At 43.4% G+C, this 27578-nt stretch overlaps 1 protein-coding gene across 2 annotated transcripts; it reads right to left on the bottom strand.

The window, feature by feature from the left end:
- Positions 1 to 26868, bottom strand: THSD1 (thrombospondin type 1 domain containing 1). Of its 2 annotated transcripts, XM_035003484.1 has the most exons (5): positions 26721 to 26868; positions 23717 to 23859; positions 18621 to 19586; positions 8379 to 8537; positions 1 to 1636 (listed from the first exon to the last, which is right to left on the bottom strand). In XM_035003484.1, exons 2-5 carry the CDS (start codon positions 23772 to 23774, stop codon positions 258 to 260), a joined length of 2562 nt encoding a protein of 853 aa, XP_034859375.1. In that variant the 5' UTR covers positions 23775 to 23859; positions 26721 to 26868; the 3' UTR covers positions 1 to 257. The 2 variants fall into 2 exon arrangements, with proteins under 2 accessions (XP_034859375.1, XP_034859376.1); XM_035003485.1 differs by lacking the exons at positions 8379 to 8537; positions 26721 to 26868 and having other exon boundaries at positions 23717 to 26571.
- Positions 26869 to 27578: the final 710 nt, after the last annotated feature.

Raw genomic sequence — 27578 nt, 5'->3', positions numbered from 1 at the left:
TTTCACTCTTGTTTAAATTTTATTATTGTACTTATTAGTAATAAGCCAAGAGAACTGGGATAACAAAGGGGAAAGTTCAGGATAAGTAACTTCTTCCTTATGAATTAAAACACATACACACACTTTAGTTACCTCCTCCCCACCCAATCCTAATGTACAAATAGCTACATAATTCAGTCCACAGAACACTGTGAGCAGCTGATACCAGGAGCTGGGCAAAGGACCCCAGTTGTGCGAAGTCTCAGGCTGATCTGGGTCTAGATGACCAGCTTCTCCACACTGAGTGTACTTGTGGTTTCATCCTCTTCATTTGACCCAAAATAGCCGGGGAGGTCCAGCATCCTCTGCTCTGCCTCAGTGAGGCCGAAGGATGTATTGTCATAGAAGGCGAACTCGGGGTGGGCTGGGAAGCTCTGACACTTGTCTTTTCTACACTGAGAAGGGCTCAGAGGGCTGACCCTCTGGTAGCTCTCTTTGGGGGCCGTGGGGGACGGCTGCTTCCTTGGGACACTCCTGTGACTGGGGGACGGGCCCCTCCGAGCTCTGGGAGGCTCCGCTCTCTCACCTCCCGCCACGAATCCTGCCTGGCAGTCCCCGAGGTCTGGTTTCCTCGCGGGCTGCCCCAGGGTGTGGGATTTAGGGGGAGGGCTTAGTGGACCCCTGGCTGCACCTGCCCCTTGGGAATGGTCCGGTTTCTCAGGAAACGCGGCAGCGCCTCGACTCTGAGGCCGAAATCGGTCTTCCGCCTGGTCCCAGGTCCGCGTCCTGGAACTGTAGGCCGGAGCCTGCCGGGGACTCAGGGTGGACAGGCTCCTCTCCCGGAACGGCCGGGCCTGCTTGGCTTCGTGAAAGCTCGCTGTCCTCCTGAAGTGGGGGCCCCTGGGGTGGCTCCTCTCCGGCGGCGCCCCTCTGCCGCCCACGTGCCTCAGGGCCGACTTGCGGATCGCCGTCTGGCTGGGGCTGGCGGCACCGCCGGCGCGACAGACGGGGAGGTCCAGCCTGCAGGGGGGCCTGGCCGCGGCACCCACGGCTGGCTGCTCCAGGAACGGGGATTTGATCCGGAACCTGCTGGCGGCAGCCTCTTCGGGGCCCTCCACGTCCAGGGCGGGGACGGCGGCCGCGTCGATGGCCGTGTCCGTCAGGGGGCTCTGAGACACGTGGTACACCTTGGTGGTTTCCGTCAGGCCCTTCTTCTTCATCTCCTTCAGCTGCTGCTGGGCGAGGCGGTAGCTGAACAGCGGGGGGATGATCTTCTGGGCGTTGGACTGCACGCTCTCACTGCCCGAGGCGTCGTCCTCCGGGGACACCGGCCCGCTGCGCCTGTACGTCAGGGGGATGCCCGCGTCCCCGGGGCGCCCCGCGGGCCCGTCGCCCGCGTCCGAGAAGCTCCCGCGCTGCTCGCTCAGCTCGCAGATGTTCTCCTCGTCCGAGTTCTTCCGGAAGCCGGGGGAGTGGATGGAGTTGTGTCGAGCCGGCGTGCTGCATTTGGGGGCGCGGCCGAACTTCCGCCACAGCGTGATGAGGACGGTGGCGACGATGATGAACAAGCACAGCGAAATCCCAGTGACGGTCACGATGTTGTTGGACTTCCCCGGACCCTGGGGCGGAAGAGGAGACGCGCTGGATGGCTGGAAAGCTACGAGAAAAGGAAGAACAAAGGTGTGTTCTCTATATGGTCTCTCTGCGCGGTGTTAGGGTTCGGAGTGGCTGGCTCTGATTCTCTAGCAGTTCAAGAAAGGATTTCTGGCCTTACACACGCGTGCCTGCTGGCAGCTTCAGCCAGACCAAAACACAGGGCCCACAGAGAGGTGAGCCACAACCAGGGGGACTCCTGGGCTCACCAGCTCCTGCTGACACGGGTCTCAGATGTCCCACAAAGCAGCAGCATAAGCAAAGTTTCCAGGCAAAAATCAAGGTTTTTGCTTAAGATAAGGTAAACACGGGATATCTGCAGTTAAAGGTACCTTTGGGATGCACATCGGGAAATTCTTGCCAAGAATAAAACCTGCCATGCAAAATAATTCGGGTAGGTTGTTACCTACATTTTATATCTTGAGAAATTAATTGGTCAAAATCAGTCTTTAGGCAATGTAATACAACTCACATTTCCCTTCTAATATCCAGGAACTGTCTTTCCTGAGGGGTTGAAGCCTCTGCTTCTCACTCTTTGGTTTCCAGCTGTCCACTCCCCTTGCTTCCTTCCAAGGGACGTTGGTTTGTCTTTTTCTTCCCTGCTCTCTCCAACCGGTTTGTTCCGGGGTCATCAAATTGTTTCACCAAGCCTCAGACGTCACCTGGGGCCTCAGCCGGCACTGCCACTGAAATACCTGGGAACCTGAGACCAGCTAATGCCACCACCCTCAACCTCTCTTTTCTCCTTGTCACTGTCCACTCTTCAAGCCCTTCCAGTCACCTGTCCTGTCCCTTTTTTCTGCACAGTCTTACCAGCACCAGTTCTGTGTGTCATGTCCCTGACCCATCCTCGCACTGCCCACTGTCTTGGGTGGAAGCTGTGATACATACTTTGTTTATAAGCAAACAGGACCAGCAGCAGGGAGTGTTCCTCACTCTCTTCATTCCTGATTGCCATTTTCAACTAACTCTTTCACCTCCATATAAAAATTCTACTCTTTTAACAAATATGTATATATATATATATTCCCTATGCTGTTTCTACTCTATATATTCCCTATTGCATCTCTGTGACTTACTTATTTTATAAGTTTATACCTCTTAATCTCCTTTATTTTGCCCATCCACCCCACCCACCTCCTTCAGGCAACCACTGGTTTGTTCTCTGTGTTTAAGAGTCTGTTTTTTGTTAGTTTGGTTTTTTTAGATTCCACAAATAAATGAAATCATATGGTATTTGTCTTTCTCTGTCTGACTTACTTCACTTAGCATAATGCCCTCTAGGTCCATCTGTGTTGTTACAAATGGCAAGATCTCATCCTTTTTATGGCTGAGTAATATTCCATTGTATATTTACACCATCTCTTCTTTATCCATTCATCTATTGATGGGCACTTGGGCTGCTTACGTATCTTGGCTATTGTAAATGATGCTGCAATAAGCATAAGGGTGCATATATCTTTTAGGATTAGTGTTTTCATTTTTGGGGGGGGCAAATACCCAGTAGCGGATTACTAGACCATATGGTATTTCCATTTTTAATTTTTTGAAGAACTTCCATACTGTTTTCTGCAGTGGTTGCACCAATTTACATTCCCACCAACAGTGCACAAAGGTTCTCTTTTCTCTACGTCCTCACCAGCGCTCATAATTTCTTGTCTTTTTCATACTAGACATTCTGACTACTGTGAGGTGATATCTCATTGTGGTTTTTATTTGCATTTCCCTGATGATTAGTGACGCTGAACATTTTTGCATGGGCCTGTTGGCCATCTGTATGTCTTCTCTGGAAAAATGTCTATTCATATCCTCTGTCCATTTTTAATTGGATTGCTTGTTTGGTGTTGAGTTGTAAAAGTTCTTTATATTTTGGGGGTATTAACCCCTTATTGGACGTATCATTTGCAAGTATCTTCTTTCGTTCAGTAGGTTGCCCTTTTGTGTTGTTGACAGTTTCCTCTGCTATGCAAAAACTTTTTATTTGGGTGTAGTCCCAATTGTTTTTTGCTTTTGTTTCCCTTGCCTCAGGAAACATATCCATAAATATGTTGCTAAGGGTGATATCTAAGGTGTCTTCTACTCTTTTGATACCCATGCTATCTACCCAGACCACCCTCCCCCCCTCAACATTGTCATTTCCCAACCTCATGGCGGCCATCAGTCACTAGCACCTGGGTCTCAGTCTTCCTCACCATCCCCTAAAGAGCCTATCTGGGCAACGTCACTGTCCATCCAACATATCATACCTTCCCATTGTCTGCAGCTGCTCCTCTTCAGAAATCTTCAACTTCATAGCTCACTTTTGAGCTGTATCCTCCCCTCTCACTTACTCATCATTATTTCGCTAGGTTTTCAACCTCACTGCAACTTTTGATTCCCCAACCCCTTCATTTTCTCCCCATCTGCCAGCCAACTCCTGGCCTCACTTCTCTCCCTACACTCATGATCCATCACATAAACCATTCTCCTGCCAATAACCTCAACTCTCTGACCTCTAGTACTGAGACACACCACTTTCCCCGCTCTACAGCAAAAGTCCATCCCTAGATAAACCAAGACATGTGAATTATCAGCTGCTGCACCCAGGCCCTGAGCACTGGTGGAGAAAATAATACCCCCACGCAGGCTACCACCTCTGTATACTGACAGCCCCCAATCTCGACTCCCTGCAAATCCTTCCACGGGTTCCTAAGTAACTCGCTCTTCCATCCCCTACAAGTTTCACCACTTTCCCTAAGCACCTTACTACCCTCTTCCTCAGAATTCCACTGGATCACAAAAAAATAGAAGCTATCAGGCAAGTATACCCCTCCTCCAGCTTCTTCTGCTGTCTTCTCCCCCATAAACTTAGGAGCAGCCGCACTTCTCTTCACTTCTTTCACTATGGAATTAGTGGGAGAAATATCTTCCTATAAAGGTGAGTCCACCAAGTGCTCTCTAGGTCACCCTTCTCCGAGGGGATCAACTCTCTGTACCAATTACCTCCAGCTTCTCCCCTATGCAGCTCCACAGAAACATACTCAAGTTCTTCTTTAAAAAGAACTTTCTAGAATTCTCATATCTTGTTCCTGGTCTTCTCAGCCAGGCTTACAGAAAGAGGAGTCTACATTTGCTGACTTACTGCTTCCACATCATCACCTCTGACTCCTGCAACCTGCCTCCAGGATTCCAGTGAAACAGCTTCTGCCAATGTCATTAATCAGCTAAGAGCTAAATTCAAGGAAGTTTCGTCCTGATATTCCTTGACCTCTGCCGTATAGGCTACTGCCCAACACTTTCTGCGACTTTTTCTCTTCTTGGTTTCAATGATAGTACTCACTTTGGAGAGAAGAACATGAATTTTGGAGCAAGGAGATGTAGATCTCAACCTGGATCCATCAGCTCTGCTCTCTCCACTTATGTCCTATCAACACCTTCACCTCCACATGCCCAAGACTCATCACCTTTCCCCTAGAATCTGTGCCTCATCCAATATGTCCAGTCTCAAGGAAATGGCACCAGTGTTCATGCAGTTGCCAGTACTAGAATCCTGGTTTTCACCCTTGATGTTTCCCTCTTCATCGCTCACCATATCAAAGTCTTTGAGTCCTTCTCTCCTCTACATTCTCACTGCCATCATTTCATTTTTCACCTGGGTTACTGAAAAACTCTTAACGGGCTTTGCTGCTGCCAGTCCTACCCCTTCTGATTTTTTCTCCAACTACAGCTGGGAGAGATCCCTCTGAAATACAGGCCAAACCTTCAAGGCCCCTCAGGATCTGACTCCTGCCCACCTGTTCAGGTTCATTTTTACCACTTCTTCCTGGCACATTATGCTTTAGATACATTAAACTAATTTCAGTTCTCTGGGTCTCTTAATGTGCCATCTTCTTCCATGCTTTCATCCATTGCTCCCTTTGCTAAAATTCCCTTTCTCACTTAGCTCACCTGGGTGGCACCTACTCAGCTCTCAAACTTTAGCTCAAATATCACCACCTCCAAGAAAGGAGGTGTTCCCAGCATGAATGTTCACCCCTGCAAGTTTCCATAGCAAGCTGTGGATACCTTTCTCACTGCAGGCTCTACACTGTACTGATTATAATGCCTATTTATGTGTCTGCTGAGCTACTATATCATAAGCACCTTCCAGACAGGAACGTGTCTTATCTACATATTCCTAACCCCAGTCACAGTAATTTACACATAGTTGGTATCCGATAAATGTTAGGTTAATTCATTTAAAAAGGTAATAGCAAAATGATCAATATCCCAGCCAGATGGAATGTGGGCACAATGGCAACAGATCCTCCCACTCTCATGTTTGAACAAGATGGTCAAACTAACATAGAACTTGATGTTGATGCAAAAACATCCTTTCAAAGCCCAACAAAACTCTAAAGTCTCAACCAAGTGAACACAGTTGCATGATGAAAGACTTGTTTACTGATTTATCACTTCTTTCATGTGCAGTGGCTATTTATGTCCGTGGGGAGCAGCAATGCAATTGCACCTCATGGATCTCTTTAATTAGCTATTATCTTTGACTGTGGCTGGCTCCCTTTAAAACCATGGCGGGAGAAAAGCCCAAGAGCTGCTGACCTCAGCCCTCTCTGCCTCATCTACTCCCTCTTTCACCTGAAGTGAGGGAGATTTCTTGATGTTAAGCAGCCTGCGAACGGATCTTTACATTTCCAAGGAGTATGAAATAGGCTCAATAGGAAGAAGAACACTTGGAGGAAATGATCATTTTTATCCACATAAGCATTTATCTGAGGACCACTTATAGTAGAAGTAGGGGTGCCTATAGCCCTTACTCTTTTTGCTATTTTATAATATATAAATTTCTAGTTCCCACCCAATATTAATTAAAACATAAGAACATGAAATAATTTCACATATCCTCAAAAATTATTACTAATTCCATGGGGTACTTGGGTGGCTCAGTCAATTAAGCATCTGCCTTCAGCTCAGGTCATGATCCCAGGGTCATGGGATTGAGCCCCGCATCTGGCTCCCTGCTCAGCAGAGAATCTACTTCTCCCTCTCCCTCCGCCTGCTGCTCCCCCTGCTTGTGCTCACTCTCTTTCTCTCTTTCTGTCAAATAAATAAAGAAAAATCTTTTAAAAAATGATTACGAATTCTAGGTTTTTGATGCTTCCAGAAAGCTAGACTGGCCTGTGTAGAAAGGCAAGGTTTTCAAGATAGGTAGCTTATATGGGTCAGATTTAGTCCTCTGCTTTCTAGCTTTTTCATCTTGGGCAGGTCAGTTACCCTCTCTATGCTACAGAGTCCCAAATAAGTGAGATAATGTATTTAAAGTGCTGGCACATAGCAGATGGTCAATAAATGGTTGATATTGTTGTTACTTGTAAAGGAGCAGTAGAACCCAGTGACAATTGACTTTAAATTTATTTGAGTTCATTCATTCATTCTTTCAGTCACTATGGAACTCTAGATGGAATATCCTAACACAACATGCCATCCCAGAATTAAGAGGAATAGGTATATTTGAAGATAGTTATACCCAAGAAAGGAGCTTGAATGTGAAGGGGACTTATAAAGAAAGAGTAGACAGAGAAGAGAGCCTTAGAAAATCATATGAGATATAACTAGAGAAAGAATAGATTCAGAGTGTGGCCAACGGATTATGAAAGAAGAGGGGCAGACTGAGGGCTAGCAGAAGAGCCTAAGTCTGAGGAAAAACAGAAGAAAGAACACCCTCAGGATGCTGGAATAAAGGGAACAAGGCCTACAGCACTGGCTGGAAAAATGAGATAGTAAGAATGAATTTCTAAGGTCACAGGTGGGAACACTGGCCAAGGTGTTGTTGCCAGGTGGTTTTGGCTAAAAATGCTCTGAGATCCAAACACAAAAAACCATCTAAATCCTCTAGATCCCAAGGGACAAGGAACGAGGGATGGTTTTCTAACCTGGAATTGGAGAGTGGAAGAAGTCAGGACTGGACAGAGTACTTTATCTAAGGGTCAGGACCAGAGCAAAGGCAGGCAAATTAAATCGGAGATTGGCTATAGATCAGTAAGTGAGATGGTATGTGGGCAGAGCAAGGATTGTTATTACTGTAACCTGTAGCAAATGAACGGAATTCAAATCCAAAAGCTGAAGCAAACATAACTAAGCCATGTCAGCATCACATCTACAAACCATTTACATCAAATACCATGGAGCACCTACTAAGTGCCTTCAAGATGTTGAAAGGATGAAGGAAAGGCCAGTGTCTAGATGATGACAAGAAATCTCCCCACCTTCTCCTCCTAGGTAGAGGTAATAAAGAATAAACATAGGGCCATTCAGGGGATAAGATAGGGTAACTTGCCCCATTTTGACAAATAATGGTCTATGTGATCCCCTCAGCCTTCTCTGACATGATGAGATATTCTTCTGCAATTTTTGTGGGGAGAAGTAAAGGAAGGATAAATAAGAAAACAAAAGAAAATCAAAAATATCTTAGGAGGAAATGATCATCCCTCCTGTTTTTGTATTTTTAAAAATGATTTCATATGTCTGAATCTTCAATTTAGATAATTTGCTTGTCATTTCACTATCTTCCACAGTGTTCAATCCCCTGTCATCTCACTGACAAGCTACTCCCAGTCAGAGACACACTAATGAATACAGCCTTAGTAAAGCCAGCAGCAATAATAGAGTGTCGATGAGTCCACCTCTGAATTCAGGTTGGTGATTTTCAGGCAGGCCTAGGTTCAACAGTCCCTCTGGGGAAAGACTCCCGAAGAAAGAAGGATACCTACCAGCACACTCCTCCAGGGAACACAGGGAGGTCTCCGAGGACATTCCAGGGCAGCCAGGTCTGGAGGGGAAGGAAGTCAGGCACACGCGGCGTCGCTCTCTGACACCATCCCCACACGTGGTACTACACTGGCTCCACGGCTGCCACAGTCCCCAGGTTTCTGCAAGGACAGTAGCCATGCTTTTAATGCTAGTTCATTTGAGAATCAGAATTTAACTGCACCCAAATGAAGCAGCAAACTCAAATCTCAGGCCTCAAAGTCAGTAAATAAAAACATTCCCAAAGATGTGGAAAGCTGGAAAGAGTGTTTAACAACCCTTAAAACAAAGGAAAGCTGTATAATTTACAAAATGTTAAACTTTTTTGGAACCCATCAGAGAGCAAAGGTCACAGGGCAACCAAATGGCCTGAAATATAAGGAAAGACAGACTCCTCTAAGGAAAGACAGGATGCAAACACTGCTTCCTGGGATAGACACCAGACCTCATACAAGCTGGTGAGAAGTCATCTAAAAATGTAATGAACTGCCAGAAGCCAAGTGTGGGCTAGCATGAGAATATAGAATCCCTGGGAGCCACAAACCCAATGGGAATTTGTATCCACTTGTGGGCTCTTCTTCATGGATACCCCCAAATGCTCACAAGAAGGACTAAGGGTAGGTGCAGAAAGCCTCCCTTGTGGTGGAGTCCTGAGGATGGAAGGCATGGCACTGTGGGAAAGACACAAACCTCACCTGGATCCTTCTCCCCATCTGCTCTACTAACAAAAGCCTCAACCACTGGGGACAAAGCAGAAGCCCTGTCACTCAAAGGGCACCAATTGAAATCTGTGCTGCTTGGGAATGGGAAAAGAAGGAAATCCTTCACCCCTGGAGAGGAGCAGAAAATATACTGGGACCAGACTATTAGAGAGCTTCTATCACTGGAGAGGGGCAAGATCATCAAGAAGTCCCCAACTCTGAGACTCAGGGAGGCACAGCATTTGTCTAAGACTAAGGATGAGCTGGAAGAAGAAAAAGCTCTCCAGCTCCCATCACCCAACCCCTACCCAGCAGCATGCTAACAATTTCCAAGTATCAAGTAACAACAACCTACTGCTAGGGCAGGGGCAAGAGTGACAGGTGAAAACCTGTGCAGGCTCAAGCCTGAAGCTGAGGGTGCAACAGAAGCATGGAGGAAAACCCTCTGGCAAGCCATCTCCTACCCTAACTGCAAAGTAACATTAGAAAATTCTGAACTCTGACATGTCCTGAGGATGGCCATAGCAACAGCACAAACCCAAACATAGCTTAATTCCTTAGTACATCGACCCAATCCCCACACTAAAGGCCTAGCAAAAATAGGGTATACCCATTTCCCCACATAAATACTATTTATTGATGTCTATAGTTCTAAATAAGATGTCCAACTTTCAGCCAAAAATTATGAGACACACAAAGAAGCAGGGGGAAAAAAAGAACTATCAAGAGATAAAGTAATCAAGAGAACCAGACTCTAATGTGGCCCAGATATTGGAACTATCAGACAGAGAAGTTACAATAGCTATGATTAATCTTAAAGAATTTAGTGGAAAAGGTGAACAAGATGAACAGATGAAAAATTTCATTAGAGTTGTAAACTGAGAAGAGGTAAATGGAATGCTAGAAATGAAAAACATGGTAACAAAGATGAAGAATGCCTTCTAGAAGAACACTCATCAGTAGACTCAACACAGCTCAGGAAATAAAGAGTAAATTTGAATATAGGTCAGTAGAAATCACTCAGACTGAGATACAAAGATCAAAAAGAAAGAGTGAGTAAAACATAATAGAATACCCAAGAGCTGGGGGACAATATCAAGTAGTCTATCATTCATGTTATTAGAATCCCAGAAGAGAAAAAGAGAATCAAATAATGACCAAGAATTCTCCAAAATTAATGAAAGATACTAAGCTACATCAAGATGCTCAGAAAACAACAGGCAGAATACAAAAAATAAATAAACAAAAAATTAGACACACTATATTTAAATTGTTAAAAGCCAAAAACAGAAAACTTTGAAGGCTGTGGCAGAAGGGAAGGTGGAAACATATTGCATACAAAAGAATAAAGATGAGAAATACAGCAGGCTACTTGTCATGCAAGCCAAGGATAATGGACTAATACTTCTAAAGTAATGAAAGAATGACCAACCCAGAATTCTATATCTAGTAAAAATATTTCCAAAATTTAAGGAGACATAGACTTTTTAGACAAATGAAAATGAATAAAATTAATTACCAGCAGACCTTCAGTAGAAGAAATGTTAAAAGAAAATCCTTCAGGCAGAGGAATATGATACCAGGAAAAAACTTGCATCTGTACAAAGAATTGAAAAGTGCTGAAAATAGCATTTATAAAGGTAAAGATAAAACTCATTTTTTTCTCATTTTTAAATGCTCTAAAATATAATTGCTAAAGAAAAGTAGTATTATGTGTTCATAGCATATATAAAGTAAAATTTATGAAAACAATCACACAAAGAATGGGAGTAATGATTGGAAGTGTCCTGTTAATAAGATCCTTATACTACATGTGAAGCAAAATATTATTATTCAAAGGTAGATCAAGAAAAATTAAAGATATATACTGTAAACTCTAGGACAACCACTAAAAAATATTTTAAGGTACAAACCACTAAAAATATTTAAGGTATAAATGTTTATACCTTAAAATTGAATTAATATTCAATTAATACAAAAGAAGGCAGAAATAAGAGGAAAAAGAAACAAAGAACAGATGGAACAGACATAAAACTACCAAGATGATAGATCTTAATCCAACCATATAATGATTACACTAAATATAAATAATCTAAACACACCAATTAAAAGACATTGTGAGATTGGTAAAAAAGCATGACCCAATTATATGTTATTTTAAAAGAAACTTACTTAAACACTAATTCAAAAAGATATATGCACTCCAATGTTTACTGCAGCATTATTTACAATACCCAAGATATGGAAGTAACCCAAGTGTCCACTGATAGTTTGAATAGATAAAGAAGATGTGGGGTGGGTACGTGTACACACACACACACACACGCACTCATACAATGGAATATTATTCAGCTACAAAAAAGGATGAGATCTTGCCATTTGCAACAACATGGATAGACCTATAGGGCATTATGATAAGTGAAATAAATCAGACTGAGAAAGACAAATACCATATGATTTTACTCATTTATGGAATCTAAAAAAAAAAAACACCAATGAATAAACAAACAAAAAGCAAAATCAGACATATAAATACAGAGAACAAGCTGATGGTTGCCAGAAGGAAAGGGGTGGTGGGATGGGAAAAATGGATGAAGGGAAGTGGGAGATACAGACTTCCAGTTATGACCTGAATAAGTCACAGGAATAAAAGGCACAGCATAGAGAAGAATATAGTCAATGATATTGTAATAGCATTGTATGGTGACAGACTGTAGGTACACTTGTGGTGAGCATAGCATAATACATAGAGAAGTTAAATCACTATTTGTACATCTGAAACTAATGTAACATTGTGTGTCAACTATACTCAATTAAAAAAATTTTAATAAAAATAACTTACTTTAAATATAAATACACAAATAGGTTAAAAGTAAACAGATGGGAGAAGTTACACCTGTGAACATTAATTAAAAGAAAACTGGAGTAGCTATATTAATATCAGACAAGGTAAACTGCAAAACAAGAAATACTACCAGGGATAAAGAGGGACATTATATGATGATAAAGGGTCAATTTAGCAAGGAGCTTAACAACGCTAAATAGGGATGCACCTAACATCAGAACTTCAAAATACATACAAAATACTCCCAGAACAGTTATTACTGACTGACACATGCAAACATCTCTTCCAAGCATATATATAATCACTGCCAGATAGAATAATTAAACAGTTCCCTATAAAAAATTATCCTAAGACCCTTCTCTATAAGTACCCATCCAACCTCAAGAGCCAGGTCATGCCAATCCTAGGCACCAAAACACCTTCTGTATAAAAGTCTTTCTTTATCCTCTATGGACGAAAACTCGATACAGTCAAAGGTATAGAAAGCACAACAAAAACATAATGAGAACACATAGGGCAAATACATTCTCAGGAAATCCAAGTGGTGCAATCTTTGGACTGAGTCATGGAATATGAGTTCTTTATGGCAATTAAAAGTCTCTGGGATTTTCACAAGAGTGGGAGCATTACAAACCACTATCCTGGACCAACATCAACTGAGGTGTAGTAATTATGTTCCATCCAGAGGTCCAACTGAACACAATATTGGTTCTGTGTCTTCAGATCACACTGCAGCTCCTCAGATGGAAGAACAATGAGCCAGCTTTGTCCTTAAGCTTCAGAGCTATTCAGACACTAAGTCCCCCATGCTTGCAAAGCTTTGGGACTCTCATATGAAAGTCTCTGAGTTAAAGTTTAGTGATTTATTTTTGAAAAATTACTGGGAATTCCACTACTGGGAATTCCACTACTGAGAAATCTAAATTGAAAATTAAGTCAATACATAGTTTATCCTTATATTCATATTTAAGACCACAAAAGGTAGAATTGCAAATGCTAAAACATCTTTTTGTTATTCTTTCTTAACTCTTATTTTTTTTTTTTTAAAGATTTTCTTTATTTATTTGACAGAGAGAGACACAGCGAGAGAGGGAACACAAGCAGGGGGAGTGGGAGAGGGAGAAGCAGGCTTCCCGTTTAACAGAGAGCCCGATGCGGGGCTCGATCCCAGGACCCTGGGATCATGACCTGAGCCGAAGGCAGACACTTAACCGACTGAGCCACCCAGGCGCCCCATCTCTTATTCACTTTACATAAATATAATATATATAGAAAATTATTTGTCAGACTAAAAACAAAAATTCCATTAGTAGTGGCCAGAAAAAAAATCAAAGTTTTAATGACAGCATGAATCTTAATGTCAAAAATTACATTTTGAAATGTTGTGTCTTTTTCCCTTGGAAGTAAAATCAGGGCTTGTAGGACAATCAATAATAAAAAATAAATAATCACTTAAGCTACACCTTATGTCCTTTTATTTCTAAACCAAATTAATCAAACAGGAAACAAAGGAAATCACTCAAAGCAATTAACAAATTTAATAAGGCAAATTTTTAAAAATACCTTGAGTAATTCTATCTGTTCCCTGAAGATTTCTACCAATAACTTTGAGGGAAATACTAGGCAAATGGAAAGTTATTAGATAACTGTAGTTCATTTTTTAGAAATGAAGAGCAAGATGACCAATATTTAAAATACTCTTACTTCATGAATGAAAGCTGTTTTGTTTTGTCCTGGTTAAATGTCCATACATGCACTCATACTACATAACAAACCTGTTTAGCCAGGATAAATACCTTTTAGACTACTATAGAGGATATTAATTCTGAATGAGCAAAATTTCTCTGGAATAGGAAAAGGGAGATTTGTTTCCACCCCTTAAGATTATCTGAAAGAATACTGCCCCTGAAATATTCACACGTGGAAGACATCTTGCTCAAGAAACTAGAGCACAAGATAAGCCAGTGTGATGAGCAGGAAATACTGTAACTTTTTTCAATCTAAAAGCTTTATATTGTTTAATACATGAATTGACAGTTGATTGTATGGGAGGCAATATAGAATAATGGAAAAAGCCAATCAACCACCAGTAGTTTAAGCCACTTAACCATCATTGACCTTGGGCAAATTACTTAATTTTGTGCCTCCATTTCTTCACCTATAAAAGTGACAAAATAAACCTAACCCAAAAGGTTGTTATGAAGATTAAACAGATTAATATTTGTAAATCACTTAGAACAGTGCCTGGTACAAAGTAATCACTATATAAACATTAGCTTTATTATGTCAGATGATCACACACATTATGTCACATATCCTGAAAGGATATTCCTAAGGAATCCCAAAAGAAGAGTTTACTCTTGGAAGGGTTTACTGTTTCATTCACTTTCAGAGAACTGTGGAGTACTAAAACATCTAAGGGTCTGCTTATATGAATTTTTAAAATTATATTTTCCAGTTTGAGGTAAACTAACTCACAAAGTGGACAAGTGGTGTAAAAAGACTCTGGCAGAGGGGTGCCTGGGTGGCTCAGACAGTTAAGCATTTGCCTTTGGCCCAGGTCATGATCCCAGGGTCCTGGGATGGAGTCCCACATCGGGCTCCCTGCTCAGCGGGGAGCCTGCTCCCCCCCTCTCTCTGCCTGCTGCTCCCCCCCGCTTGTGTGCTCTCTCTGTGTCAAATAAATAAATAAAATCTTAAAAAAAAAAAAAGATTCTGGCAGAGAATTAAAGATAATACACAACATGCAAATAGAAAGGAACTGACAGGGTTGACAGTTCTCCTGTTCTTGGTAAAAATCTCTAGTCAGTCATTATGAAGGAAAAACAAGACCATCTAATCACAGAAACAAGACAGTCTAAAAATTTCAATTATCAAGGAAACTATATAATATATATAATTTTCATTTATCAAAAAAAAACTAAGTAAAAAAAACAACTATGTGACTATGACTTCATACCCTCTATCACTAATTATCAAGTTTGGGGACGCCTGGGTGGCTCAGTTGGTTAAGCTTCTGCCTTCAGCTCAGGTCATGATCCCAGAGTCCTGGGATCGAGCCCCACATCGGGCTCGGGAAGCCTGCTTCTCCCTCTGCCTGCCGCTCCCCCTGCTTGTGCTCTCTCTTTCTCCCTGACAAATAAATAAAATCTTTTAAAAAATTATCAAGTTTTGCCCTAAATTTATTTTGTCTGAAACCCTTGGGCAGAGGTGTTCAGAATTTAGGAATTCTCAATTTCTTTTTGTAAGGTGTTAAGTGCTGTGCCATATATTACTAACCCTCCCCTGGCAGGATCTCAGGCAGCATCCTATTACCAAATACATTAACATTTCCGCAGAGAAAAATATAAACATTCACACTAAGTAGCATAAATGAAGATCATAAATAAGCATTTGTGGCAACATCTATTATATATTTTCTGTAAATTGTTATTTACATACTATCTTAAGGTCTGAAGACATATTTGGAAAAAGAGACAAACATAACAAACACATTACTCCATTTTCAAAAGGAACTAGTAAGAAACCAGTGGAGGCGGTGGCTGACACAGGTCATGGTGGGTTCACTGGGGTCCCTGAATGATACCATTTGCCAAAAAAAAGTCACCTGTCAATTTAAGTGGAAAATGAAGAAAAGAGAACTAGATTCAGAAATGTTTATACTCAAACACAGGGCGGCACTGAGGTCCCCCTCGCTAGCATAAATGTCTTGGTAAGCTAGAGTGAGAGCCACTGTGGGTGGTCACTCTCCTGGGGTCTCCTAGAGCATTAGCCCCTCCAAGCACTGCTTCCAGCCTTGATGCTCAGTTGTGTCTAGTTGCTGCAGCCCCTAGGGAACCCCTCACCATCCTCAGCCTGGAAACACAAAGAACCACTCCTTTGCTCTGCCTCTCTCTCGTGTCTTGTCCCTGCTGCTGTGTGTGTGTTGGGGTGGGGGGGTGGACTCAGGTCTTTAGACAAGTAGAAGAATCTGTGGAAACCCCAATAGCTGGGAGAAACACAAAGTATACCTCTTGCTCCCAATATGTTTGGGAGCCCAATATCTTTGGGCCCAAATGGCCCCCAATATCTTTATTTCCCTAGGTTTGTTTTCACTAAATTCAATTAGATTTTTTTCTAACAAGTAATTTCTTTTGAAAAGGCAAATCTATCTTGAATGATTAAATTAGTTTAATACAATTTTTCTTACTAATACCTGGATTGGCCACATTTGCATTCAATTTTCACTTTAATAAAACATGTGTTGGGCTCCTATTAATGTGCCAGGCATCCTAAGTGGGCCAAATAAATATCACAAGTTGGCTTTTCACACCAAATGAGCTCCCCCTGGCAGGGGGATGGTGGGCATGAGGGTGGGGGGCATGGGGAGAAAGACTCGTAATGAGGCATGACAGAAACGATTGATGCCATGACAAAGGAATGAAGGATGCTATACTAGCTTACAGCAAGGGAATTTAGCTAGTTTGGGGTCAAGGAAGAGTAACCCAAGTGGAGACTTTGGGGACAGGTTAATGTCAACCAGGCGAAGGGAGGTGGAAATTCCAGCTCAGAGACTGTGACTGTGGGTTGGGCAGCCTGGCCATCGGGGGTCCTGTGGATTCTCATCTTCATGTCTTTACCTCATGAAGTGAGGTAACTGACAGGTGTTAAGGAGGTAACAGCCTCAGCTAACCTGAATTTTAAATAATCCCTCTGCCTGCAGTGAGGGAATGAAGTGGACGGTGGCAGGGACTGGAATCAATGAGGAATCTGTTGCCACAGGTTAGCTAAGGAATGATGAAGGTTTAAACCAAGAGTCAGACACCAAGGAACCAAAACCCATAGGACTTGGTGATTTATTATTTATAGGAGGTGAAGAAGAGGAAGACCCCTGGGCTTCTGGTTTGAACAATGAAATGGTGGTGAAGGCCTGTACTGAGGGGCAGGTGGAGGGGGTAAGATGATGAGTCTAATTCCTCTGAGATGCCCAAGAGACATGTGAGGGGGATAGCTGTGTAGCAGCACTTAGATGCTGGAGAGAGATGCCAATATGGAGTCGTCAGTCTCAGGATGGTGATCACCTAGCAGGTGCATGAAGAGGGAAAAAAGAGGATCTAGTATAAGATGTGGAAGTCCAGCAGTTAACAGATGAGACCAGGTGGTAGAACTGGCAGGCAAGGGAGACCACGAAGGAACGGCCAGGGGAGTGGGGTGTAATCAAGATGAGGGTTCAGGGGGATGTCACAGAATCAAGGTATTTTTAGGTATTTCAAAGCTGATGGGGATGAGCCAGTAAAAGGACCATCAGAGACAGAGGAGAGAGAGGGGATAATGATTAAGAGGATTCCTGATAGGAGCAGAGGGACTGGGATCCACAGAGGAGGGGAAGGCTGACCTTGCATTGGAGGAGTGACACTTCTTCCATGGTGACAACAAAGGAGACCAATGGCTGCAAGCCTCCAGACATTTTGCTGGGAGGTTGAGGGAGCTCGTTCCTGATGGCTGCCTGCTGCCCTGTATGCCCAGAGACAAACGCAGCTCTGAGAGTCAGCCAAGGGGGCAGGGGTTGAGGTCTGGGGGGAGCTGTTCTAGAGAACAGAAGCAGAGCTGGTCCGGGTAGCATGGTGGGTCCAGTGGAGGGGGGAGCCATAACCCACTCACGGTGCTCCTGTCCACCTGGATGTGACCTTCTCATGCAGCTTCCATGCAGTGGGCAGCCAGCAGATGGCTGGATTCGTGCATCAGAAGGACAAGAGGGCAGAGTTTAGGCTATTGGTAGGAGAGATGATAGGGATGGGCCATGGAATCTAGGCTGGATGGAGAGGTAAGTGCAAGCAGGGAAGAGACTAGGTGGTGCGGAGAGAGTCAAACAAAATGGACTTCTAAGGTGAGGAGATGGGTGAATCTGAAGCAAGAAACACTTGGGGTTCCAAAGACAGTCAGAGGCTTGGGCCCTCAGGGGGCCTGGGGCTTAGCAGGGATGAAGATATAAGCAAACCAGACAATCTCTGCCAGATGAATTTCTTGCCAAGACCAGGCTTGCACCCAGGAAAAGGAAAAGAAACGCAACGAGGAGCCCGGGGCATGGATGGAATTGTAATAACCCCACTTCTTTGTGATTAGGTAGGGCATTACTCAAAGAATTTAGAACTTGAAGTTTTTAGAAATCTTGCTTTGAAATCTCATTTCTAAAGAAACTCATTCCTGCAATGAAGGATGTAACAGGAAAGAGACATGCTCAGCGAGAGGAAGCCAGAAGTTAACCAAATACAATTTGAGATTTAGCTTTGAATTCTGCTAATAATACAACTTTCTAAGATAAAATGGAACAAAAGCTAAGGTTTATTGGTGCTTCCTCTACGTCAGGCACTATGCTGAGAACTGTGCACACGTATTTCATTCAATTCTCACAACTCTCAGAGGTAGATACTCTTATTATCCCTGTTTTACTAACAGGGAAACTGAGACCTAGGGAAGTGAGCGGGGAGCTGGGCCTGCTTCCCATTACTCCTCATTTTTCAGATAAGAATGACAATGCCATTTGGGACATTATGAGGAATGAACCATAAAAATGATGGTACAGTTCACAGAAAATTAAGTTTGCCTAAATTCAAAAGAATAATTTTGATTGCATGAAGGCATCAGTTTGATTTAAAATTTTTTTAAATCTCAATACCAACCTATATTTCTCTGAATTAGCATGCACTCCCTCTCCTTTGCGGAAAAATGGCTTCTGCTTGAAACGCCAAAGTCAAAGCAGTATTTATTCCTCCCCATGTCAAACAAAGTGCAGTTGAATACGGTTCTCCTCTCTCCCAAGGTCAGGCTGTTTTCAGCCAGCTGAATGGTCCTTTCCCCAGCGCGTCTGGGGGCCTCCTTGAAGACCGTGATCACTCCTTGGACGAAGATGCATGGTGGAGGGAGCACCATGACCTCCACCCCGGACTCACACGTGAGTTCTGGCGCCATCACCAGTTTGTATCCAAATTTCTGGGCCAGGTCAATGGGTCCCGTGGAGGTAATGACCGAGTCTCGGCCAAGCAGCTTCAGCACCACCGTGACGTAGGCTTCGGGCCCCACAGGGGCACAGCCAAACTCAACCCACTGACCTTGAGAGAGTTCTGTCCTCTTGCTGGTTCTGATCTCCAGCGGCTGACCTGGACTTGTTCTCGCCGCGGGCAGACTATTGGTAAAGACCACGTCCACCGAGATGTCAGGCTGGTCCACCGGGAAGGAGCACAGGGGCTGATTGGTAAAAAGGCCCACCTGGAAGGTGCCTTCTGCCGCCTGGGACGTCCTATTCAAGGTGATGTGAAAGACGGGCCATTCCACCTTGAGAAAGGCACTTTGCTCCCGCCAGCCCACTGGAGTGCTGTTGTCTGCCGCTTCCTGAGTCATCGTGAACCAATAGTCTCCAGCCTCCCTGAAGTAGAAGCATTCAAACTCGAGTGTGCCCTGGGACTGGTTGGTCAGGAGGTATTTGGTGGTCACAGTCTGATTGGTGTTGGCCTCCAGCAACAGGATAGATACATTCCTCAGCATCCCATTAGCACCACTGAAATACTGGAAATCCACAGACACTCCGCTGTTGCTTAGCGCTACATGGCCCGGCTTTCCCAAGAGGAGATGTTCAGCTTCTCCAAGAACTGAAATCAAAGGGGCAGAGTTGGTTTTACAGAGAGATCTCTGAGCAGCACTATCGGTGATATCAAAGAAAACAGCATTTTTAAAAAAGATCTTGTTTATTTGAAAGAGAGAGCAGAGAGAGAGAGAGCGCACACGAGCTGGGGGGGAGGGGGGCAGAGGGAGACAGAGAAGCAGACTCCCCGCTGCGCAGGGAGCCCAACCCGGGTCTCAATCCCAGGACCCTGGGATCATGACCTGAGCCGAAGGCAGATGCTTAACCGACTGAGCCACCCAGGCGCCCCGAAAACAGCATTTTATACATAAGAGGAGTTTGAACTCAGCCAAAGAGGAAGTAGAATGATGCTGAGTGCCGATCCTGGGAGCTGGGCCCTGTGCTGTTCCCATTCTCAAGTGGCTCTGAATCTTCGGCTTTTGTGGTTATGTGTAAAACAACATTTTCTGATAAATACCCTGAATGCACCACATTCTACAATGTAACACATCTGCAGTGAACAATCTATAAAGCAAGAATAACAACTGACAATTCTCAAGATGTAAATCCAATACCTCACTTTTCTCATTTTAATCTGTTAAAAAGAAAACAAGCCCCAGACGGGGCACATTTGCCCCCCAGGACAGCAAACCAAGACTTAATTAGTTTCAACCTAACCCAGGAAGGTGGCCTTGCTACAATCAATCTGAAATTTCCTGATCTGCACTAGTGAGGTTACCTCCATGACAAAAAACCTGCTCACCACACCTCCCCAACACACACACACACACACACACACACACACACTCAGAGAAGAAATCCTGGCCTGAAACAGTCCTTTCTATTCTTTTGCTAATAACTTCTTGCCCCACCCTCCTTCCCATAAAAACCTTCATTTTATACAACTCTTCAGGCCATCTCTGCTTGCTAGATGGGATGCTGCCCGATTCATGAATTGCTTAATAAAGCCAATTAGATCTTCAAATTCACTCAGGTGAGTTTTTTTTTTTTTTAATAAATCATATTCTGGGGGCACCTGGGTGGCTGGGTCTGCCTTTGGCCCTGGGCCCCTCATTGCGTGGAGCTCTCTGCTCAGCGGGCAGCCTGCTTCTCCCTCTCCCTCTGCTTGTGCTGTCAAATAAATAAATAAATAAAATCTTTTTTTTTTTAAATCATATTCTGGGGGCACTTGGGTGGCTCAGCTGGTTAAGCATCTACCTTCCGCTTAGGTCCTGGGATCGAGTCTCACATGGGGCTCCCCGCTCAGTGGGGATCCTGCTTCTCCCTCTCCCTCTGCCCCCCTGCTCATGCTCTCTCACTATCTCAAATAAATAAAATCTTTTCAAAAATCATATTCTGGTGTTTAGATATTTGGGGGAAATGGATGCACAGTGAAGTGAGAAAACTTGATTTAAATGATGCCAAACAAACTGCTCTTGATTACTTAAAATGGAAGACACTAAGTATACTTCAAAGTTACCATTTTCTGATATTCAAGACAAGTACTTAAGCATTTTCACCAGAAATGGAACCAGTGCCGTTGGTTTGTATGAAGCAGAAATTTTTAGATGAATAAGATATGTTGACACTTTATTCCGCACGGGTCACCCAAGGGACAGAGTGAATGTTTAGGACATAGCCAGGCTTGTCCTTGGCAGTTTTAATGACATCACAGTAACCACGACTAGCCTAGATGTGATAGATGACTACAAGCCCACAAGTATCACTCAGTTAAGATCAATCATATCTTTTTAAAAGAGACCCATCAGAGCAGCTGAAATAAAGAGTGGAAAAAACACAGACACACAAGAATCCTTGTTTCTATTTTGAACCCTTTCCAAATACATATCAAAGGAGACAGAATTTGGCAGTGCAACAATCAGCTGGCCATGGCTAGGATAAGAAACTTTCTAGATTTAAGACACTGCAGGGCATTTTTGGCTTAAAAAATAACATGTGTAGTATTAATTGTTCTTACTATGATTATCTTATGTAATATACACATATCATACCATATCATATATATGTCCAAAGGGCCTCAGTGTGTTATTTGGGCTGATCATCTTTAAATATGCCCTTTCATGTATTCAGTTAATGATTATTAGAATCAGCAGATGGATATATTGGCACATAGAAGTTTGGTTTTGTTTTTTAAATAGCTCAGCACTTCACCCATTTCTTATTGAAGATGAGACGAAATAAAATATATAAAACTTGGATAGACCTGAGTGCTTGATCACCACTTGCTTGAAAACCATAATAGAATAAAGTTCTTTTTCTTTTTTTTCCTTTAGTCGAAACAGAAGCTGAGAGATAGTCCCTTTTGGAGGGAGACAAGTCAAGGTTGAGGAAGGTAGCTGATTCTGTGGGAGCCTGTGCCTGGTTCAGAGCCCACTGGGCACCTTTCTGTAAACAGGTGACCAAAGGGGCTCTAACACTCAACGCAGCCCAAGGAAGAAGTTAGACTGCGAACAAAGGTCAGATTAATTTGAATCTCATGGGGCAGGATGGCTTTTGATGCACTTTAAGATGGAGACCACACACCACTTAGTTAATTGACAAAGGCTATCCTCGATGATAGGGGTTGTCAGGGGGCAGAGCAGACTCTGATTTGATGGGCAGCCAATCAATGAAAAAGACACACATGCCCAGACAGTAGTGGAGAAAAGATGCAACTGATGGGTTCCAGCAGTGCAGACAGCAGGTGTATACTGAAGAGAGAACTTGGTACTTTACTACAGTACTCCTGTTTTTATAGACAAGAATACATCCTCATTTAGAAAACTGCAATTTGGGTGTACCACATTCTGGCTACTACCAGTATAGTTCTCTCTACTCTTTCAATTCCCTTCTCCCTTTGCCTTTAGTATATTTAAAGTAACTGGTATCTCAATATAAGCATGTTGCTTAAAAAACAACAACAACTGCTGATGGTATATTTTGATCAATATCAAATGGAGAAGGGGGGAAAACCCAGGTCTAGGAAAACACTTCCTTTTCCATTAGCAGCATGTACACTCAACTTCTGTGTTCTATTTTATGCTCATTGAACTTTTATTCTTATACTCCAGTAAGATATTTGCTTTCCACTACGACAAACATCTTTGCAGATTGTGTAAATGGCAAATTCTGATGTCTTTATCATTACGAAACAAAGGACCCTTTTATAATTTTTTGTCTGAGGCTGTTATATGCAGAGTGATCTGTTTTTAAATAGGGATAAATGACATTAAGATCATTGAATCCCAGATTGATTTTCAGCAAATCAAGCATCTTCTTGTTTGAATAAACGTTTTAAAAAGAAAAGGCTGAGGAAGGAGATTCACCAGACAAAATGAACAAGTGCACACTCTGGATCGTTTAAGTGGATGCACCACTAATACCACACGAGCCAGGATTCTCTATCCCTTGGATCACATTTCTTCATCTATTTGAAAACAATTTCCACTTTTATACAGTCAGCTGCTTAAAAGTCTTTGAAATATCTGGCAATCATCAAAAGAAAAGTAGCGAGTTTTATATTGTCGAATCTGTTGGTTCAGCAGTTGCATAAATCTCTCTGAATAAGAAACTCGATTTTTATTTGAAACAAATTGAATGAATAAAAGTAACAGTGAGCATCTACTATTTGCTCAGTCAAGGTGTCTCACCTTTCTTCTTTCATCATCACAACAATCCTGTGATGTCAACAAGAACCTTGTCTAAGGCATACAACTGGCAAGCACTTTGGACTGGCTCCAAAGATATTCTAAGAGCAAAACTCTCCAGGAGAGTGAACTCTTACAGAGAATCCCAATAAGAAAAAATCATTTCATGTGTGTGTGAGTGGAGTTTAAATGTATAATACTGAATTACTAGGAAATCAGTCAAAGAGAACATAACGTGACATGTTTGTCTCCAATTTGCTTAAATGAAAGTGACTTGATTTTTATTCTTTTTTAAAAGACTTAAAAATATATTTAAAGGGAAATTGAAATCAATACATACAGAACCTTAAGAGAACCCAGGGCTGCAAGGATTTCAGTTTAAAAGGTACTGCACTGTAGAGCCTCCCCGCTTCCTTCCTGCGGGGTCATCAACATCCACGCATTTATATAAACCTCACATTTATGTTTCTTCCTTGATGCTAATAGCATGAAGTATACTTACAATACTCACCATAGTCACAGAGTACCACCAACAATAGATTTGAAAAGTCTTTCAACATTTGTTTCATTCTGATCAGCAAAATCCCAGGTCTTTGGTCTCCTCATGTCCTTTCTCACATCCAAACTGTGAATTTTTTTTTTTCCCAAAAACACCTGAAATTAGAATCTCAAAAAAATGATGCCTCTGTTCAATGTGATTTATAAAATAGTAATCATGCTACGGCAAAACCATTCTAAGAAGTCAAACTTTGTAAGTGCCACTGAAAAGAAAATAGGGAACACTAATTTTGCCTGGGGAAGTAATTTGTAATTGTACGTGTCCCTTTTGTTACATTATAGTGCACCTGTTAAGAACATTCAGGGGTGCTCAACACCAGATTATCTTTGCAAAACACCAAGCCTCTTATCTTCATAACACATGCTTAAGTGGAGAGTTTGTTCTTTGCTGAATTTCATCAAAGCTAAGAGCCAATCTGGATAACACATTTTCACCTGTTTATCTGCTTGGCATTGCACACCAATCAATTTGCTAAAATTTTGCCAAATTTTCATTTTGCATTGTGCTGTACAGACCAGGCTCGCTTCTACCAACGGATGTAACAACCACCGCCTTTCTTGCACAAGTGGTATGTTACCTGGATCGCTTCATTTCTTAATGCCTAGAAGCTATATCAAAACTAGCAAACCTTTCAAAAAAATACCCAGAGTATCACAATTAAATGTGAACTCCATGTGACTCTGACTTCCCTTGTTTAGGGCACTCTAAAGAGAAAACAGATAAATAGCAATTATCATCTTCTGTCAGTTTTCCAATTCTTGTTGCTGTCAGTATGCATTGGGAGATCAATGATTTCGTGCAGCAAACTTCCCAAACCACCTAAGAGGGCAGGAAAGACCTTGTTGGCCTGAGCCTCAGAATGATCTGTGGGAGGAGGCACTTGCTTTGATATGAACAGACTATTAGACTGTAGAATAAGAGTCAAGGTACTTGCCAATTTTTTCATACTACAGTCTAATAAGTGATGGGCTACTAAACATAACCAACTATATATTTTCTTAATGTTTACATTCCCCCATTATCCACAGTTAATATATTTTAATAAGATACTATATTCCAAATATGTATCTTACATCTCTTCAGAAAAGACAAAAATTAATGGAATTAAAAGGACTGTGGAAATAATAAAAAATTCAATGGAAAGAAAACTGATGTGTCTTTATTAGCTTTCCTTCAATGGGAGTTGGTTGAACAAAGGAAACACTATTTCCTCAAAGGGAAGCAGAGATTTGAAGTGTAATTAGGCAGATGATTAGGGGGTCCCTCCCCTCTGCTCCCCAACAAAAAAAGAAAATTCCCTTTTGCTGGGATTAAGCATAGATTTGATCCAATCTTTTCCTTGAACTTGGACTGGGAAATGTGGCCAAACACAGCAGATGAGCATCACTGCATCTCCCAGGCAAGGGTGGGCACTTAGGGCAATAAAATGCTTCCTTTTGAGTTTCTGATCTCAGTAACCACAGTAAGGAGAAGTAAGCATTCCCTAGCTCCCAAAAGTTGAACTTGCTCCTCCCAAATTGCTTGCTTTTCCATGATAACCAATTTTTAAAGAAGCTCCTAATCACAACCGATTTTGTGATTATAACACATTTTTCGTCTTATGAAAATGACCAGTAAAACACAGAATAGTGTGATAATCAGTATTTAGAACTGAGTGGAAATATAAACCAGCCTACCTTAAAAATCATAATATGGATTTTTTTTAATATTCTTAAGCTTTTGAAAATAAATGCTTAATTTTTACTAGCGCAATCACTGATTTGAAGACCTGAACAGAGCAACCCACAATGCAATGGAATGCTGGGTAAAAAGCACTATATTTGGGGGAAAAAAAGGGGGGGGAATCCCTTCCTTCCTTCCTCCCTTCCTCTCCCTCTTTTCACCTTGTTTGCTTATTTTCTTCCAACATGTTGTTCCCAATACCAGGACTGGCTACTTAGAATGTTTGGCTTGAGAATCGTTTTGAGAAAATAAAAACTTAGGTCTCTTTTATGCACACTTAAAAATACTTCTATATAGCACTCGCACACATAAACATTTGCAGAAAAAAATCCAAATGCATCAGTTAGAGGGTAAGAAGTAGCGAATATTCTCAGTGGCTAATGGCATCACGCCAAGCTCAGATCCCATGTTTTTGATGAAACCGGCTAAGATAAATCCCTACAGTGTCTTCATTGCTGCAGAAAAATTAAAGGAATTAAGCTAAAGTCTATTGGGACCGATGATTTATCAAATAAAAGGGAAAACAAAAGGAAGCAAAGTGATTTTGTCTCTTCTGACAAACACACCCTCGTGTGTATCTATCTACTACTAATATTTATTAGCAGGAAATCCCTAGTTCCAAAGCAGCTCGTGTAAACAGGCTGTATTTGTATGTTCAGTGCTGTGGGCTCTGCCCTGGTCCCACGGATTGGATGCAGCTTCCCTAGGAGGTTGTACGCTCCCCGCTTCCACAACTTCCCAAAGGCCCCCAAGTCAAGTTCATGCCTGGAAATCTAGCCCTGCCCAAGTCCTCAGCACAACGCTCTCTTAAATGAGGACCGTTTTGGAAAGGCTTAAACCTCACAGTTTGCACCCCTGAAAGGATTTCTCTTCGGAAAGAGGCAAACTTGTTCTGAACGGCGGAGTACTCCAAGCCGCCATCCTTCAAGGGTCCCAGCCATTCGGGCTCAACGCCAGTCTGCGGGCAGCCCGTCTCTCGGCAACACCTGCGGAGCCGGGACACCAAGAAGCGCAGACGGACGCTTTCTAAAGCGTCTCCCCTGGGGGCGAAGGCTGAGCCCCCGACCGCGAGGGAGAGGCTGCCGCGCCACCTGCGCGCTCAGCCTGCGGGGAGGGTGGGGCCGGCAGGGGCCGGGGGGCACCGTCCGACCCCGCGGAGCCGCCGGGGACCCCCCGCCGCACAGCAGTGCCCGAGGGGGCGGTGGGGGGGGCCCGGCAGGCAGGCTCTTCCTACCTCTCGGGACTGGCGGGCGCAGGGGCCGGAGCCGGGGCGGGCGAGGCGGCGAAGCGTAGAGGCAGGCGGGCGGGAGGCCTCAGGGGCCGCGAGCTGACGCGCCGAGCATCCCGCGTCCCGGGACTGCTCGCCCAGGCCGGCAGCGCTCGCCTCGCGGCCCCGCCCGGCCCCGCCCCCGACGGCGCGGGGAAGGCGGCCCCGGAGGGCGGGGCCCAGCCCGCGGGCGAAGTCAGCCCCGCCCGCTCTGGGCAACGCATCCTCCCCCGCGCGCGCGGCCGGCGGGGCCCGGACGCACCCCCCCCCCACGGCCCGCGGGCCGGCCCGGGGCCCAGGGCGAGCCGCAGTCTCCCCACGTTCCGATCCGATCAGTTCTCACCCGGAGTCATTTCTTTTGGGGGACCACAAATGTAAGTCATCCGAGTGGCCTAACTGGTGGGCTGTAAACCTGGGTTTCCCAAATGTCCTTGAGGATTCTCAAAAGAGAACAGTTCAGGTAAAGTGCGTCTTCGTTTCGGTTGTTCTTTCTCCGCAGCCAGAGCTGGTTAAATTAAAAAATGACACCTAAAAAACTCTTTAATTCGCAAGTGTTGAAGTTGTCTTTTTAAAAGAATGCTGGAAGGATAGCGTTCCACCTTCTCAGCTGTGCTTGTTTTTCAGTAAACACTGCCTTGTGAATACAGTTTACCATTTGCTTTTCTTTTACACAAAATATACCGTTTAACAGACGACACCAGTGTGTGGTAATAGAAATCAGAACAGTGGTGGCCTCTAGGGAGCAGGTGACTGGAAAGAGGCCCCAGGGAACTTTGGGGGATGGCAGATATGTTCTATTGGCTGGGGTGCCCAGTTACGTGGATT

Source organism: Mirounga leonina, unplaced genomic scaffold (genome assembly GCF_011800145.1).
Source record: "Mirounga leonina isolate KUSES-001 unplaced genomic scaffold, KU_Mleo_1.0 Mir_127, whole genome shotgun sequence".
Classification (NCBI taxonomy): Eukaryota; Metazoa; Chordata; class Mammalia; order Carnivora; family Phocidae; genus Mirounga; species Mirounga leonina.
This window is presented reverse-complemented; position numbering and strand designations above follow the sequence as displayed.

What these genes read in the sequence shown, in the direction of transcription:
- THSD1 (XM_035003484.1), bottom strand. Translation starts at nt 23,774, where the DNA reads ATGAAACAAATGTTGAAAGACTTTTCAAATCTATTGTTGGTGGTACTC. An exon ending in GGTGGTACTCTGTGACTATG is followed by an intron (nt 19,587 to 23,716) that starts GTGAGTATTGTA and finishes CTTTGATTTCAG; the next exon opens with TTCTTGGAGAAGCTGAACAT. An exon ending in TTCCCTGGAGGAGTGTGCTG is followed by an intron (nt 1,637 to 8,378) that starts GTAGGTATCCTT and finishes CTTTTCTCGTAG; the next exon opens with CTTTCCAGCCATCCAGCGCG.